General features: G+C 45.0%; 1 protein-coding gene across 1 annotated transcript; it reads left to right on the top strand.

The window, feature by feature from the left end:
* The first annotated feature begins 3,032 nt into the window (after positions 1 to 3,032).
* Positions 3,033 to 13,276, top strand: hoxb9a (homeobox B9a). Its single transcript, XM_041063546.1, has 2 exons — positions 3,033 to 3,803; positions 12,782 to 13,276. The coding sequence occupies exons 1-2, from the start codon at positions 3,191 to 3,193 to the stop codon at positions 13,015 to 13,017; spliced, it is 849 nt and encodes a 282-aa protein (XP_040919480.1). The 5' UTR covers positions 3,033 to 3,190; the 3' UTR covers positions 13,018 to 13,276.
* Positions 13,277 to 13,509: the final 233 nt, after the last annotated feature.

The following is a 13,509-nucleotide window of genomic DNA, read 5'->3' as shown; positions in this document are numbered from 1 at the left end:
AAGATACTATAAACCTATAAACTCCATTTATTGTACTGTAAATGCTTTTATTGGTAGCTTGTAAACCTAAAACGCCCTTAGTCAATTGACTCGGTCACAACCCTTCACTTTGAATAAATCTATATTATTTTACCGATGCAGCTGAAGGGTTTGATGTGAATTTCACAAAATGCTTTAATTCATTTTGATTTCTTTTTATATTTATTTATCTTTTCACCAGTGTGGAGAGACAGAAAACAGAGTGATTATATTATATGCGGTGTGTACTGTACAGTATTTGGCCATAAATAACATCTGCGCTGACCTGTGTACGCGGTCAACGTGAAGTGCAACAAGAAAACAGCACTCCCAGTGTTACATATATTTACATATATTTTGATTTCACTCAAATGCATTTCTTAAAGCAAGCGCACATTGTGTTGTAGCCTGTGTGTGCATGTGTGTTGTGTGTATGTATGTATGTATGCGGAAAGCGTCATCTGTCCAAGTCACTTCTTGTTATGACAGTGAGGCAACGTGTAGAAAATGAAGGTTGGTTTTGCAGATAATGTCTTCAAGCTTTTTCAGCACCAGTGTCTCCAATTAACGCGCTGTCTGGTTGGCAGCCCCAGCCTGCAGGGCGGAGGCCCCTCCGAAAAAATTAAAATTCCCGCAGCCTTGCGGTCTGAGGAGAGGCCATTTTGACTGAAAAATATCTCGAGCATCTCTGACTGGAAAACAAAAGTCGGTCTCTACCCTAAACATATCGGAAACACTGCCAACGGGGCTGGGGAGAATGTGTTACTGAAAAACAAGTTCCGTTAGGCCTTTACTATCTGAACTGACACATGCGAGATACAACCCAGGCTGAGGGGAGCCTGGTGTTAACACCGCTAAAGTGAGGCTGCACACTATTCCATAACACACAACACCGTTACTGCTGTTAGTTAGTTATTTATTTATTCATTTATAGTGACTAATCATTCAGGCCGCATCTAAAATATCCAACTGTAACTTTATCCAGAGCACAAAGCTACTTAATTATCACAGATCACACATTTGACACTTCAGGTCTTTAATGGAGTTTATACTTTTCAGTCTGGTCCTTACTGGTTTCGCTGTGATCCAGATGAGCTGTCCAGATGAGCTGGAAATAGGTCCTCTGAGACGGAAGGACAGAGGAATGTGGTGACTTCAAGCTCAAAGGCCAAAGCTGGGCGCTATAGAGTCGCGACTGCTGCTTTAAGGAGCCTTGGTTTAGGATTTTTGTTGCTGCTCCTGAAATGAAAGCGCAACCAGCAGCTCAGTCTGACTCCGGTCCAACTCATCATTCCTCCTCAGCAGATCTGAGAGCAGCGCCACAGCCTACCTTCATCCTCGTAAATAAAGGCGTTAGCCCCTATAACCAATGCGTAGTTCATATTTATTTGTCGTAAATAACGGTGTTGGCCGTGTGTACGACGCGGAGCTCAGATTTATAGCTCCGACCAGCAGCCTGCCTTCCCCGAAGACTCTGAGACTCCACGTCTGTGACAATTATAAAGAAATATAAACACTTACAATCCCGGTGACTTTGATAAAGGTCAGCAGGAAGTCAAATGTCTGGACTCACAGTCAGGCCAGTCTGCTGCTGCTCATCACCCTCCTCATTAAAAGCGAAATGAACGAATGTATCCCGTCAAATCGCTGCCGTAGGAGCACAAAGTGGACAGCACCGGAGGCTCCAGCACAGACCAGCGGGGGGCCAGTTTCCCTCCTATCCCACCACAGAAGAAAAGCTGCTGCCAGCGTCCGGACCCGGTCCCCGATACCTCCACCGAACCCCGGCCCCGAGGTGTGTTTACTCGCGGCAGCCTGACCGCTGAGTGAGAGGCGCCCTTTACCCGACCGAAAAGAAGGCTGCAACAGCCTCAGTCGCGTTTACGGTCCGCACCACCACAGGCCATATATCAGCCCTATAAAACCAAAGCAGCCGCCCTCATGTAGGATTTTATTATGGTATTAAACGGACCCCCAAAAAAAGTAGTTGAAGTAGTTTGCGCTGTTAAGACAAGGGGCATAACCACGCAGGACCCGATTTAATGGCGCTCGTTAACAAAAATGACTCTTAATCTGCCAATAAAACAGTGTCAGGCGGCTCTGCAGCTCACAGAAAACCTTCCAAGCTGATTTAGAGCGCGGGGGATAAATAATTAAACACACCTAGGTGTGAATTTCACTATCTGTCTTGTCTTGATTTGAAAATATCTCTGCTGTTGGCGCGTCTCAAGCGTGAGACTATTGGTCCTTATACTAATGGAGTTTTAAATGCAGACTCCCTGATGCTGAGATTGATTTAAGTGATTGCTTGTGCACAGTTCAGCGAGAGCGGATGTGCCACGGCAATGCGACTCGTGCGCTTTACGCTGAAATGCGCGCGCGCGTTTTTTTTTTTGTTTTTTTTTTTGATTAAGGGAATCAATAGGAAATAAACAAATAAAAACAACGACGTTTGTCAGCCATTGTCTCCGCTCTGTATTTCACACACACACACACACACACACACACACACACACACACACACACACACACACACACACACACACACCAAGCACAGAGGGTTTGATATAATTCTGGCTTGACAGCAGACACAGATCCACAGACTCGATATACGGACGAAGTGTTCATTTTGCATATTGCATATAAACAAGACAATTTATTTAGAAGAGGGGCAATCTATTAAAGAGAGAGAGAGAGGCAGAGAAAGAAAGAGAGAGAGGGAGAGAGAGAGAGAGAGAGAAAGGCCCGCGCGCAGGGTTGATTTACGCTCCATTGACGCTTTATCAGGCTCGAAGAAAAAAGTCCGGCCAATCAGTTTGCGCCTCGCGCACAGTCCCGACAAGCCCCCCCCCCCTCCCCTCTCCTCCTCCTCACCCCCCGAACCCAACTCACGCACGCACACACACACACACACTGACACACACCCCGCACAGTGCGAGACTGTAGGCTGTAGCACTTTGTTTCACCATAGTGAGCAAGTTGTTTGGAAGGAAGGGGGCTAGAGGAGAGAGAAAGAGAGGACAGAGAGACGGATAGAGGAAGGGAGGGGGAGAGCTAGCAAAGGAGAGAAGAGAGGAAGAGAAAGAGAGGGGAAGAGAGAAAAATCTCGTAATGTCTCTCTTCTTGTTCTCTATTTAGTGAACTCGCGGCGTTTCGCAGATAATGTCCGAGAATGTCCATTTCTGGGACTTTGAGCAACTATTACGTGGACTCCATCATAAGTCACGAGAGCGATGAACTCTCAACCCCGGCTCGCTTTCCCAGCGTCCAGTATTCCGGCTCGAGCTCCGCTGCTGCCGCGGGCGGACGGCAGCCCGGCGGCGCCGCGCACGCAGAGCATCCCCATCCCGATTCCTACCCATCCTGCAGTTTCCAGCCGAAGCCTCCGGTCTTCTCGTCGTCCTGGAGCCCTTTCAGTCCGCACCACGGTGCCAGTGGCCTCCCTACAGTCTACCACCCTTACATCCCAGCCCAGCACGTGCCCGCCGCGGATACACGATACCTACGCTCATGGCTGGACTGCGCGCCGCGCGGTTCCGAGTCTGTCCCGGGCCAGGGCCAGACAGGGCAGGTTAAGCTGGAGCCGCAGCTCGGCCATCTCGGCGCGGAGATCGCACCCAAAATCGGCGGACAGCACCAGCACGAGACCACCACGTACATCTTGGAGTCGACGTCCACGGCTGCGCGCGAGCTAAGCCACCATCCAGCCGCCATCCCGGGAGCAAGGTTCGAAGAAAATAAGGACATTTGTGAAGGGAGTGAGGACAAAGACGGCATGGATCAAAGTAAGTTATTAAAGCAGGAAATAGCGCGCGGGAGCGGGGGAGAGAGAGAGAGAGAGAGCGTGAGTGAGAGATTGTAAATGCTTTTAATGCCGCCATAAAACAAGAACAAAGAGCCGGAGAGCCAAAGTGCCCCCACCTTCTGCTCTCTACGTTTACTGTGATATTTTGCCCGGATCATGCCCGTGTTAGCAGCCGTTCTCCTGTACGGAAAGATTCACTCAGAGCGGCACGCAGAAAGATGCTTAATAACCCGTAGTATTCTGATGTGGCTTCCAAAAGCCTGCAAGCGGTTTACTAAATAATTACTTTAAATCATTTACAAGATAATTATCATAAAATTAAAATTAAATAAAAAAAAAAAACATGATGTAATCAAAATGGGCTCTGATATTAGATGTATGCGTTTTATATGATGCTGTAACTTCATCCTCATATGATAGTTTGAAAGTAACTAAGAGAACTCAGGATTATTGCTTTGGATTTCCTGGCAATAACCCAATTAGTGATATTAAAAAAGAATATATTATTACAGAGGGTTGTGAAATGAAAATGAATTGAGGTGCTTCTGAAAAGTTAAAGTGAACAACTGTGGGGGAAAAATATAGGAAAAGCGGAGGAAAAAAAATCCAAAACCTCGTAGTCAGATATCTCAGTGTTTCTTAATCTGCTGCTCTTCGAATCTATGAGTCTGACAGTAATTAGAGAACGGTGCTGAGCTTGGGTAACCTCTGGATTACTGTTGAATGTTACTAATTGCCGGGACATGCGCACTTCTGCCTTTCTCAAAATGGACCAAGTGGCTGGTGCTTTAGATTTTTTTTTTTTTTTTTTTTAGGTGAAGGTAGCTGATGCATCACAGGGCTCTCTTCATCTCTCTGTCTTTTATTTTAATGCCACATGCGCCTGTGCGCGCACATGGTCTCTTGTGTGCGCTCCATTGCGTTTTAAAGCTCCTCATGTCAGTCAGTCTGCAACGAGCCCGACTGATCCACCAGACCAGAGACTGAAAATGTCTCTGGAAGCAGAGTCACACTGGCACACACGGACCTGTGGACGTCCTGGTCTTTATCCGTCTGCCCGCTGCGGAGTTTAACCAACAGTCAGTGCATCTGTCCACTGTGGAGACATTTGTGTGGAATATGGACAGGCTGGATTATCTATTGTAGGTTAAAGTAGCCAGTCATGTAATAAAGTGAGGTTGTATAGTATAATAAGTCCCGTTACGCTTCTGGGAGGCCAGTCAGACACAGAGCTTTACTGTTTTCTGCTTTGCTTTGGTATTAATTCTTCAGCCAACAGCTTTCCATCATCTCCCTCTGTAGAGGCATTGACACATATCTGCGCACTTCTCTAGGAAGGTGGCACTCTGTCACATTTCTGCTCAAATATCCGTCTAAAACTGCCCCTCTCTGTAGCACCAGGGCTGTAAACATAATCACAAGGATAAAGCAGCTGATAGTTTCCGCTCCCATCTCCTCTCACTGTCCATCAGCTGAGATTATCCTCTGTGTGTCAGCCATATACATGGCCTGTCTTATTCTACCAAAAAAAAAAAAAAAAAAGAAAAATCATAAAAACCATAAAGGGAGTCAGACCGTCCATCACTGACCCGGCGGCTCGGAGCCGCAGAGCAGGCTAGATTAGTTCTCAATAGAGCAGACGGCCCATAACTCAGCCTGCAGCGTGGACTAACTCTGCCGTGCATCTGAGGGGACAGTCCCCACCAGAACTCTGGACTCTCAGAGCCGGTATAAATATAAATAGGATCAGTATGTAGACCGACGGGACGGTGGGCAGAAGACAAAGGAATTAAGCTTTGTTTTTCCTCCGTTTGTGGAACATCTATGCTTTGAAAGACATAGATGAATCAGCTAAAACATGTCATGTCGCGAGGGTGTTTTTCATTAAAAAAAAAAAAATTAACATCCAAAATATGAAATCGCTGTACCTCAGCCTTCAAAGCTGTAAGGCCTAGATCATTTATTCAAGCCACCTCATGGCGTTTTCCAATATTTACCCCGTAATATTTCACAGCGGGCACAAACTGCTTTGATGTTATTATGGTCTGTAGTCTGTAGGTCGTACAGTCGCATGTGAGTTGCTGTTTTATTCATCTGCTCGCGCTGTAATAATAATAATATTTTACTTGTCATGAAATCGCAATCATCTTGATATAAAGCCGTCCAGGGTTTGGCCGGTGCAACACGGGTTTGCTCTGTTTTTCTATCATCACTCGCACTAACAACAACATTTAATCCATCATGTGCTGGCGGGGTTGGCTCAGTCTGAAGCTCTTTTCCAAAGCTTCTTGACTTATTTCTGGGCGGTACAGGAAAAGACTGTCTTGAACGATATTCATTTTTATTTTTAAAAATTGTATTTCATATATATATATATATATATATACATTTTAACCGAGTCTGGGTGTGAACGGGCCTGTTTGTTTCCCTCCTCTAATCCCTCCGGATACATCTAAATTTTCTGCCAGAGGAGTCTGATCCATGTGTCTGAGCGCGTGACCGTTTGATCCGTGTACGTGCAATGTGTGTGTGCGCGAGCGCGTGCATTAGAGAGACAGCCAGAGAGAGAGAGAGAGAGAGAGAGAGAGAGAGAGAGAGAGAGAGAGAGAGAGAGATGAAGGGAGGCCTCCACCCCCACACTGGCCTTTTCAGAAGAAGAAATACAAATTACAAACACTACACACATTCATATACACACTTTATTACTGCACTGGCACCACACACACACACACACACACACACACACACACACACACACACACACACACACACACACACACACACACACACACACATGCAAACACACTCATTCACCTTATTACAGCAACTGAGTGTGCTATCCATCAGAGAAAAGGGCTGGTTAAGGGCTGGATGGAGCCCATCAGCCTCCAGTCTGAATTATTGGACTTTCCACCGGTAACACTGGATCCCAGTCTGGCTGGGTGGCAGAGAAACACAGTCTGTTCAAGGGGGCAAAACTCTGAGTCTTCTCGATTTAAAAAAAAAAAAAAAAAAAAAGCGTCTCTCTGAGCTGTTTCAGAAGGTCAGCAGTTTTTTTCTTGTGGTTTGTTTTTGTCTGTGTTGCAGTGGGTCACTTCTGCAGGTAGTGGGAGCTGTACTCGAGCTGAACTGAATGCAGTTGCTATTGTTCACATGGCAGCCATTTTGAACGCTGTATGGGCTCAAAGATGTACATGAATTTCTACATGCAGGCCACAACTGTCATTACTTCAGTACAAGCTGGTGAGTGCGGCCTCAGTTTAGCAGATGTTTGTATAACCAGACTGTTTGAACTTGCTTCATCAGTATAAGGCAATCTGGTGAAAGTGAATGAGCGCTTTCCTAAAAAATGTTGAACTGTTCCTTTAAGGTCTGTGCTAAGGTTTTGTTCTTGGTTTTATTTAGTCAAAGCCAGAAAAAAAAAACTTCCTAACTGTGAATAATTTGGATAAAATTTATCATAGTCTACAAATGTTCCTTTCCAAACAATAAATACAGAGTTACTGAGATGTCAGCCATACACTGATTTGATGGATGACAATTTAAATGGCGATTATGAACTGAAACATAAACATAAACACCAGTGTGAGCTGCATCATTGTTTCCTCGGGTCCATTGTTGGTACGCTGGCTTTTGTGTGGTCTGAAAGTCACATTTTGTACTGTGTGTCCATTAGAGACATTTTCACATAAGTGGCCTGACAGTGTAGCATTCAACAGAAGCCACAGTCCTCTGAGAGCTTGCGTGAGCTGATGGTGTGCTAAACATTCCTGGAAGTCTTTGCAATTATTCAAACTAATGAATTTTGGAAAGATATTTAGTGTTTCAGGAGTTTTAAAATCAAGTTGGTGCTTCTGATGTATTCCTGGAAGGTGGCTGTTTTACCAATACTAAAACGGGAATTCTTTCCACTTCCAAACTTATGAAGTGATCAGATGAGGGCTGTGTAAGGGCCAAATTTCAAATTCACCTACTGGCCTTGAAGTAGGTGTCAACGTCTCAAACATGGTAAACTGTAAACCTGGACTTTCTGAATCCACTTGTCTCTGGTGCTCTTTGAAGTAGGGAATCTGAGAAATCATAAGCTGTATGACGTATCGTGGTGGGCGACAGCAGCACAGGTCCAGTCTGAGTTTCCCTCCCCAGGTATTTCCAGTGGCTGCTGTGTGAATAACATCACTAGAATCCTACCTTTAAAAACATCACGTCCAGTTAAAGCCACCTTCCAGCTACAGATTCTCTTTGTGTTACTGGTGCTGGGCAGCCGTCCAGAATAAACTACAAGGTTACACTTCAGCCTTTGTGCTGCTGCTGCCGGGCAGAGCGAGAAAGTTATTACCCCCAAAGTTTATTAAGTTATAATGCCGGGTGAACAACCCCATTAATTGGCGTGTTGCTGTTGGTGGCTGGGTGAGATGGGGTGTAAGGGGTGAGGCGGGCGGGAGGGATAAAATACGACTCCGGGAAATGTAATAACGTGCCTTTGGGATATATGAGAGGTCAGTTTCTGGAACTATTAGGGTGAAATTGCAAAGGGAGGGAGAACGAGAGGGAGAAAGAGATGGGATGTGATATTAGTCTTGTAGCCGTTTCGGTCACTGTTTCCATACATTCATCACCGTGGTCTCACATACACACACACACACACACACACACACACAGGCAAAGACACAACAGGCCAACAATAGAAGACATCGTGCTGCAGGGCCATAGGCTATAGCAGGCAGCTTTACGGGAATATCAATCTTTTCATCCATGTGCTTGTCCATGTGACATCCAGGCCAGACACCGCTCCTGCACCGACATGGATGTAGCCTAGAGTCAGAACTTCGACTCAGGCCAGGACAAGCTACCACCACCCTCCACATTCTTTCATTCTGTCACCATCCTTGCTGTCTTCCTACCCCCTCGAGAAAAAGAATGTGTACCATCCAGCATCGCCAGCATCACCCAGCTCACCACCCTCCTCCACGGTCCCCATAACGCCCACCCCCCATCCACCCACCCCCCTCCCTCCACTGGTTTGTCACCCTGGGTGACAGGCAGAATCGCGGCGCAGCTTCGAGGGTAATGGATGGTCTCAGCGGTGATTGTACACCCAGGGAATGCAAAGCACCCACTTTACTGCATGACAAAAAGCGTCCCCGCGCTCCACCTTCCACCCTCCGCCCTCCATCCTCTCCTCACCTCTTTACCAGGCATTATTTTGCTCTGAGATGAAATCGATCCTCTACATGCCGGCCATGTTGCAGGAAATTGATTCCAGGGGGTATTAAAAGCGTATTTACTGATGATGGCCCCGCTGACTAACTTAGATGGTGGGAACAACAGAGGGGAGGCTATTCTCTGCCAGATGCACACAGGGACAGAGGCTGAGTGATGCAGTGCACATCGCTGGCAGCCATCTTACACCCACAATCCAGTTCCAAACCCAGGGCCTGTGTGACGAAGCCTCGGCATCTAATTCACTGAGTTTACACCAGCTAACCGATCAGAAATGCTTGCAAAAGAATTCTCAAAGGCCACATGTTGGCCGACAAGTACAAAGCCTGAGCCACATGTTCTTATTCCTGAGTGGGTTAGGCTTTCAGCATGAATTTATTCCCATTTCTGGCTCATCCGTTCTTCACAGACAAAACTTTTCTTTTGCAGTGATGTGTTCACAAGCTCACTGAATTTCACATGCTGCTTTTTCATCAGAAAGCCAAACCTGGAGGACAGATGATTTATACTGAGGTAGCTGATGCTCTGATGAAGAACAGATCAGCTGTGATGTCCTTCTGCTTTCAAAACACCATCTCCAAACAGGGGTTTCTGTCACTGAACCAGCTACGGAAATAATAATAGTGAAATTATTCATGGTAACTGTGGAATAAACTGTGCGTTGCTGTAGCCCTGCCAGGATAAAGAAAACATAGACAAATTTCTAGGAATAAATAAAAAACTTGTGAGAGTAGTTATACATTTTAAATCCAAATTTGACATTTTGAGCCAAAAATTATTACCGCATGATTCTCTATTTCTGTGAAATAAAGATTGTAATACAATTTTTACCTCACTATCCCATCAATTTTGGCTACTTGTGAGTAAATATATTATTTTCTTAAATATTAATTCCATTTTTTATTTTTCACTTTTCCTGGTGGATTTGATCTTCCATAGTAATTGGAAGCTACACATGAATACGTGGAGAGGAGAAGCTAACCCCACATAAACTGATCCAGCTCATGGTGAAACACAAAGCAGCTCCTTCTTTCTGAGGGGGAGAAGAAGAACGTTGTTATGAGTGTCATATGCAGTTGTGAGAATAGTCTTGACATTATAGCACGCACGATTGTCATGTTCGTAAAATATTACCAGTGAAAGTGAAGACAGACGAGGCCTCCGCCCAACATCAGTTAGGAAAAAGCTCCTCGGGGAGGGACGCCCAAATTCAAATTCTCCCTGCGTGGCGTCAAAAGGTGCTGAAGCTCAGGCTTCCCCCATGACTTGTGAGTGATAATATCATCCCTTGTGCCATTTGAGGCCTGAGGACTGTGGCTACATTTTACATAGGAACAGAAAATCTCCTTTATAACCCCTGAGCTGATCTGCTCCTGGCTGCAAGGATAAATCTCTCCTGTTTGTGTGTCTGTGTGTGTGTGTTTGCGGTGAGACAACAAGGAGAAGCTTTTGGGCCCTAATGTTGCACAAACTGATTTAGATGACGTTCATTCCCAAATTGATTGTGATGGTCAGGCTTTTGCATGAGGGCTGTGTTTCACTCCGTCTTGACTTCCATCGCCTCAGGAAGGATTTAGCACAACCAAAACAGTGACTCTACTTAAAACAACTTCTTCACCAACACGTCCAGAGAGGAATCCCCTCTCAGAGTCCCATCTGGGCTGTGCATCAGACTTGGAGTTGCACTGCTGACTGAGATGGTGTCACTGATAAAACACAATAAAGAAACGACAGCTTTAAAGAAAAGAGTTCCAGTGTGGTCTTGGTTTCTGCTTTGCACGCGACTCCTTACTGCTTTTCATCGCCACAGGCGGTCTTTAAGCTTTTGTAACACAATATTTTTTTTATTTGCCTTAAATTTTAAGAAATAGTTAAGCCCGCTGAGAAAGCAGAGATTTCAAACTTTACCTGCTTATATAGTTTTTTCTTTGTTCATTTGTTTTTATTTTACAGACTTTACCTTGTTGGAGAGTCTGCTTGTTGTTTTACTGAGCTGTGATTGTCTGGAGGAAGAGCCTGACCAAACCACATGGGATGATTACGCTTGGTTAAAAGTTTTATATAGAAGATGTAAAAGTGGAAATCAACCAGAACCAGCTCTGGCCTCTCCTGATGTTCCTGAATGTGTTTTCATAGTTGTTTTGAAATGGAAACATTCATCTTATTGTATTTGTGATCCGTTTTTTTAAATTTATTATTTGTCTCGTACAGTTAAGAAGGTCTAAACGAATTAAAACTAGGTGATACTTGCAGGTGTTAAAAGGATTAAAAAGGGTTCAACTGAGCAAAGAGCTTGTTTTGTATGGTGGAATTGTCCTTTAAAGAGCCTCAGTCACAGCAAGCTGCCTCATAGCTGAGATGCCTGCTGCTCTGCAGAGGGAAAAAGCAGATAGCTTTCAGCCCTAAACCAGACCCATGCGTCCCAAACAAGAAGCCTCTGCTAATTACATAGTCTGAAAGCTGTAAAGAGGGGTGGGGGTGGGGGAGGGGTGGTAGGAGTAAGGGTGGCCTGACAAACAAGAGATATGAAAGAAAGGAGGAAAAAAAAATAAGACACAGTGCATCATTTTCTCTCAGTGGAAAATGAAGAACAGCCCGTTTAAGAGTCTGTTATTTACCGTTTGGAGAAGTTTTCAACAATGAAAGAAGAGATTTCCCTTTTTTTTTCGTCTCCAAGCTTTAAAATAGATCTGGGTGTCAACAGAAATCTTTCATTTTCTCATTACGCCTTCTTACTCATACTGACGCAGGCTGCAAAACTCTGTTTAAGGAGAACCGGCGCATTTATTAATTTGTGAATTTAGTTACGAGGTTATATTGTGTGGACTGTCTTAAAAATCATATTGAATCTCTGTACTCGTAATGAAAGGCGAAGGATGAACACAAGAGATATTTTCCTCTAATCCCGTCAGGGCCATAAATTTACTGACGCTTATTAATTTAGGAGCGATCAGAAGTGACGCAGTGACAGTGAGCTGCGCCACAATGTGATCATCATTCTCACGCACAGAAGAAGAAGAAGAAGAAGAAGAAGAAGAAGAAGAAGAAGAAGAAGAAGACGTATTGGTCCTGGAAACCATCTTCCCTGATGTGCTTTGTGTTTTTTGTCAGTTTGCTGTCATCACCAGGAGGAAATGTCTGCTCCTGTGTTTGGTCACAAAATTTGATTTAGCTGTCACCCGAAGCTCTGAGCTGCAGCTTTACTTTCTTTTTTTTTTGGTTATTATTTTCATATCACCAACATTCATTGCCCCCTTCATTACAGCATCTTCTTATTTTCCGCTGAAGGTCACCGTCAAATTATCCCTCTGTCTTCCGTTGTGTTTTTTTTTTCTTAAGTCCGGCGAGTTCTCGAAATGAATCATAAACTCGAAACTCACTTTTTTTCTGAATTTTGCGTTTACACGTGTCCATCCTGTCTTTCTGCGGGCTGGATGGAACAGGTCTTTAACAGATGCCAGTTAAAGCAACCTCGGGTCCACCTGTGTCATAAACCCAGTTTACGCACCAGAGTGTCAATTTGCAGAGTCCGATGTTTGCGAGCAAAGCTTGAACTGCAGCTTTTACGCACGGAGATGTGTCATGTTGATCTTTCAGGGAGCGTTTTGTCTTTCGGCTCAGTCATTTTTTTTTTAATGTCATGAAACACAGACAGAGATTTGGAGAGACTACAAGTGCATCTATTTCGATTTGATCATTAATTCCTTTCCTTTTCTTCTTCTTCTCTTCCTCCAGATGACCCCTCGGCCAACTGGCTACACGCTCGCTCCTCCAGGAAGAAGCGATGCCCGTACACCAAATACCAGACTCTCGAGCTGGAGAAGGAGTTCCTGTTCAACATGTACCTCACGCGGGACCGGCGGCATGAGGTGGCGCGCGCGCTCAACTTGACGGAGCGGCAGGTGAAGATCTGGTTCCAGAACCGGAGGATGAAAATGAAGAAACAGAGCAAGGAACAACCCAAGGACTAAGCGGAACTGTCACTCGCGAACGCACACACGTTCAGACACACGTGTATGGCACGACGCTCATTGTGTATCCAACATAAAGCCCCTTATTTCTTATGTCTAATACACAGAATGGCCTTCCCAAGAACTGCACACACACACACACACGCACGCACACACACACACACACACACACACACACACACACACACACACACACACACACACACACACACTCATTCATTTCCTTTAACCTTCAGAATCTTTACCACGTGAGCTTCAGTCCGATTGCTTTATTGATCCCCAACACACGGAGAGGACGCCGCCACGTTAACACTGAGGTCTTGAGAACATCGGGCGGAAAGTGACCGGGACTTTGGAATAATCTGAGTTCGTGTTAGTGGAGGATGATGGGTAAAACTCGCAGACCAACCATCAGCTCCTCCTGGACTTCATCTCCATTTAACTTCATCTTAAGCTGTGGACTGGACTGTTTGATGAAATGATAGCTATCAT

Source organism: Toxotes jaculatrix, chromosome 18 (assembly GCF_017976425.1).
Source record: "Toxotes jaculatrix isolate fToxJac2 chromosome 18, fToxJac2.pri, whole genome shotgun sequence".
NCBI lineage: Eukaryota > Metazoa > Chordata > Actinopteri > Toxotidae > Toxotes > Toxotes jaculatrix.
This window is presented reverse-complemented; position numbering and strand designations above follow the sequence as displayed.

Coding starts and splice junctions, on each gene's coding strand:
- hoxb9a (XM_041063546.1), top strand. CDS start 3,191: ATGTCCATTTCTGGGACTTTGAGCAACTATTACGTGGACTCCATCATA. Junction 3,804..12,781: donor CAAAGACGGCATGGATCAAA/GTAAGTTATTAA, acceptor CTCTTCCTCCAG/ATGACCCCTCGGCCAACTGG.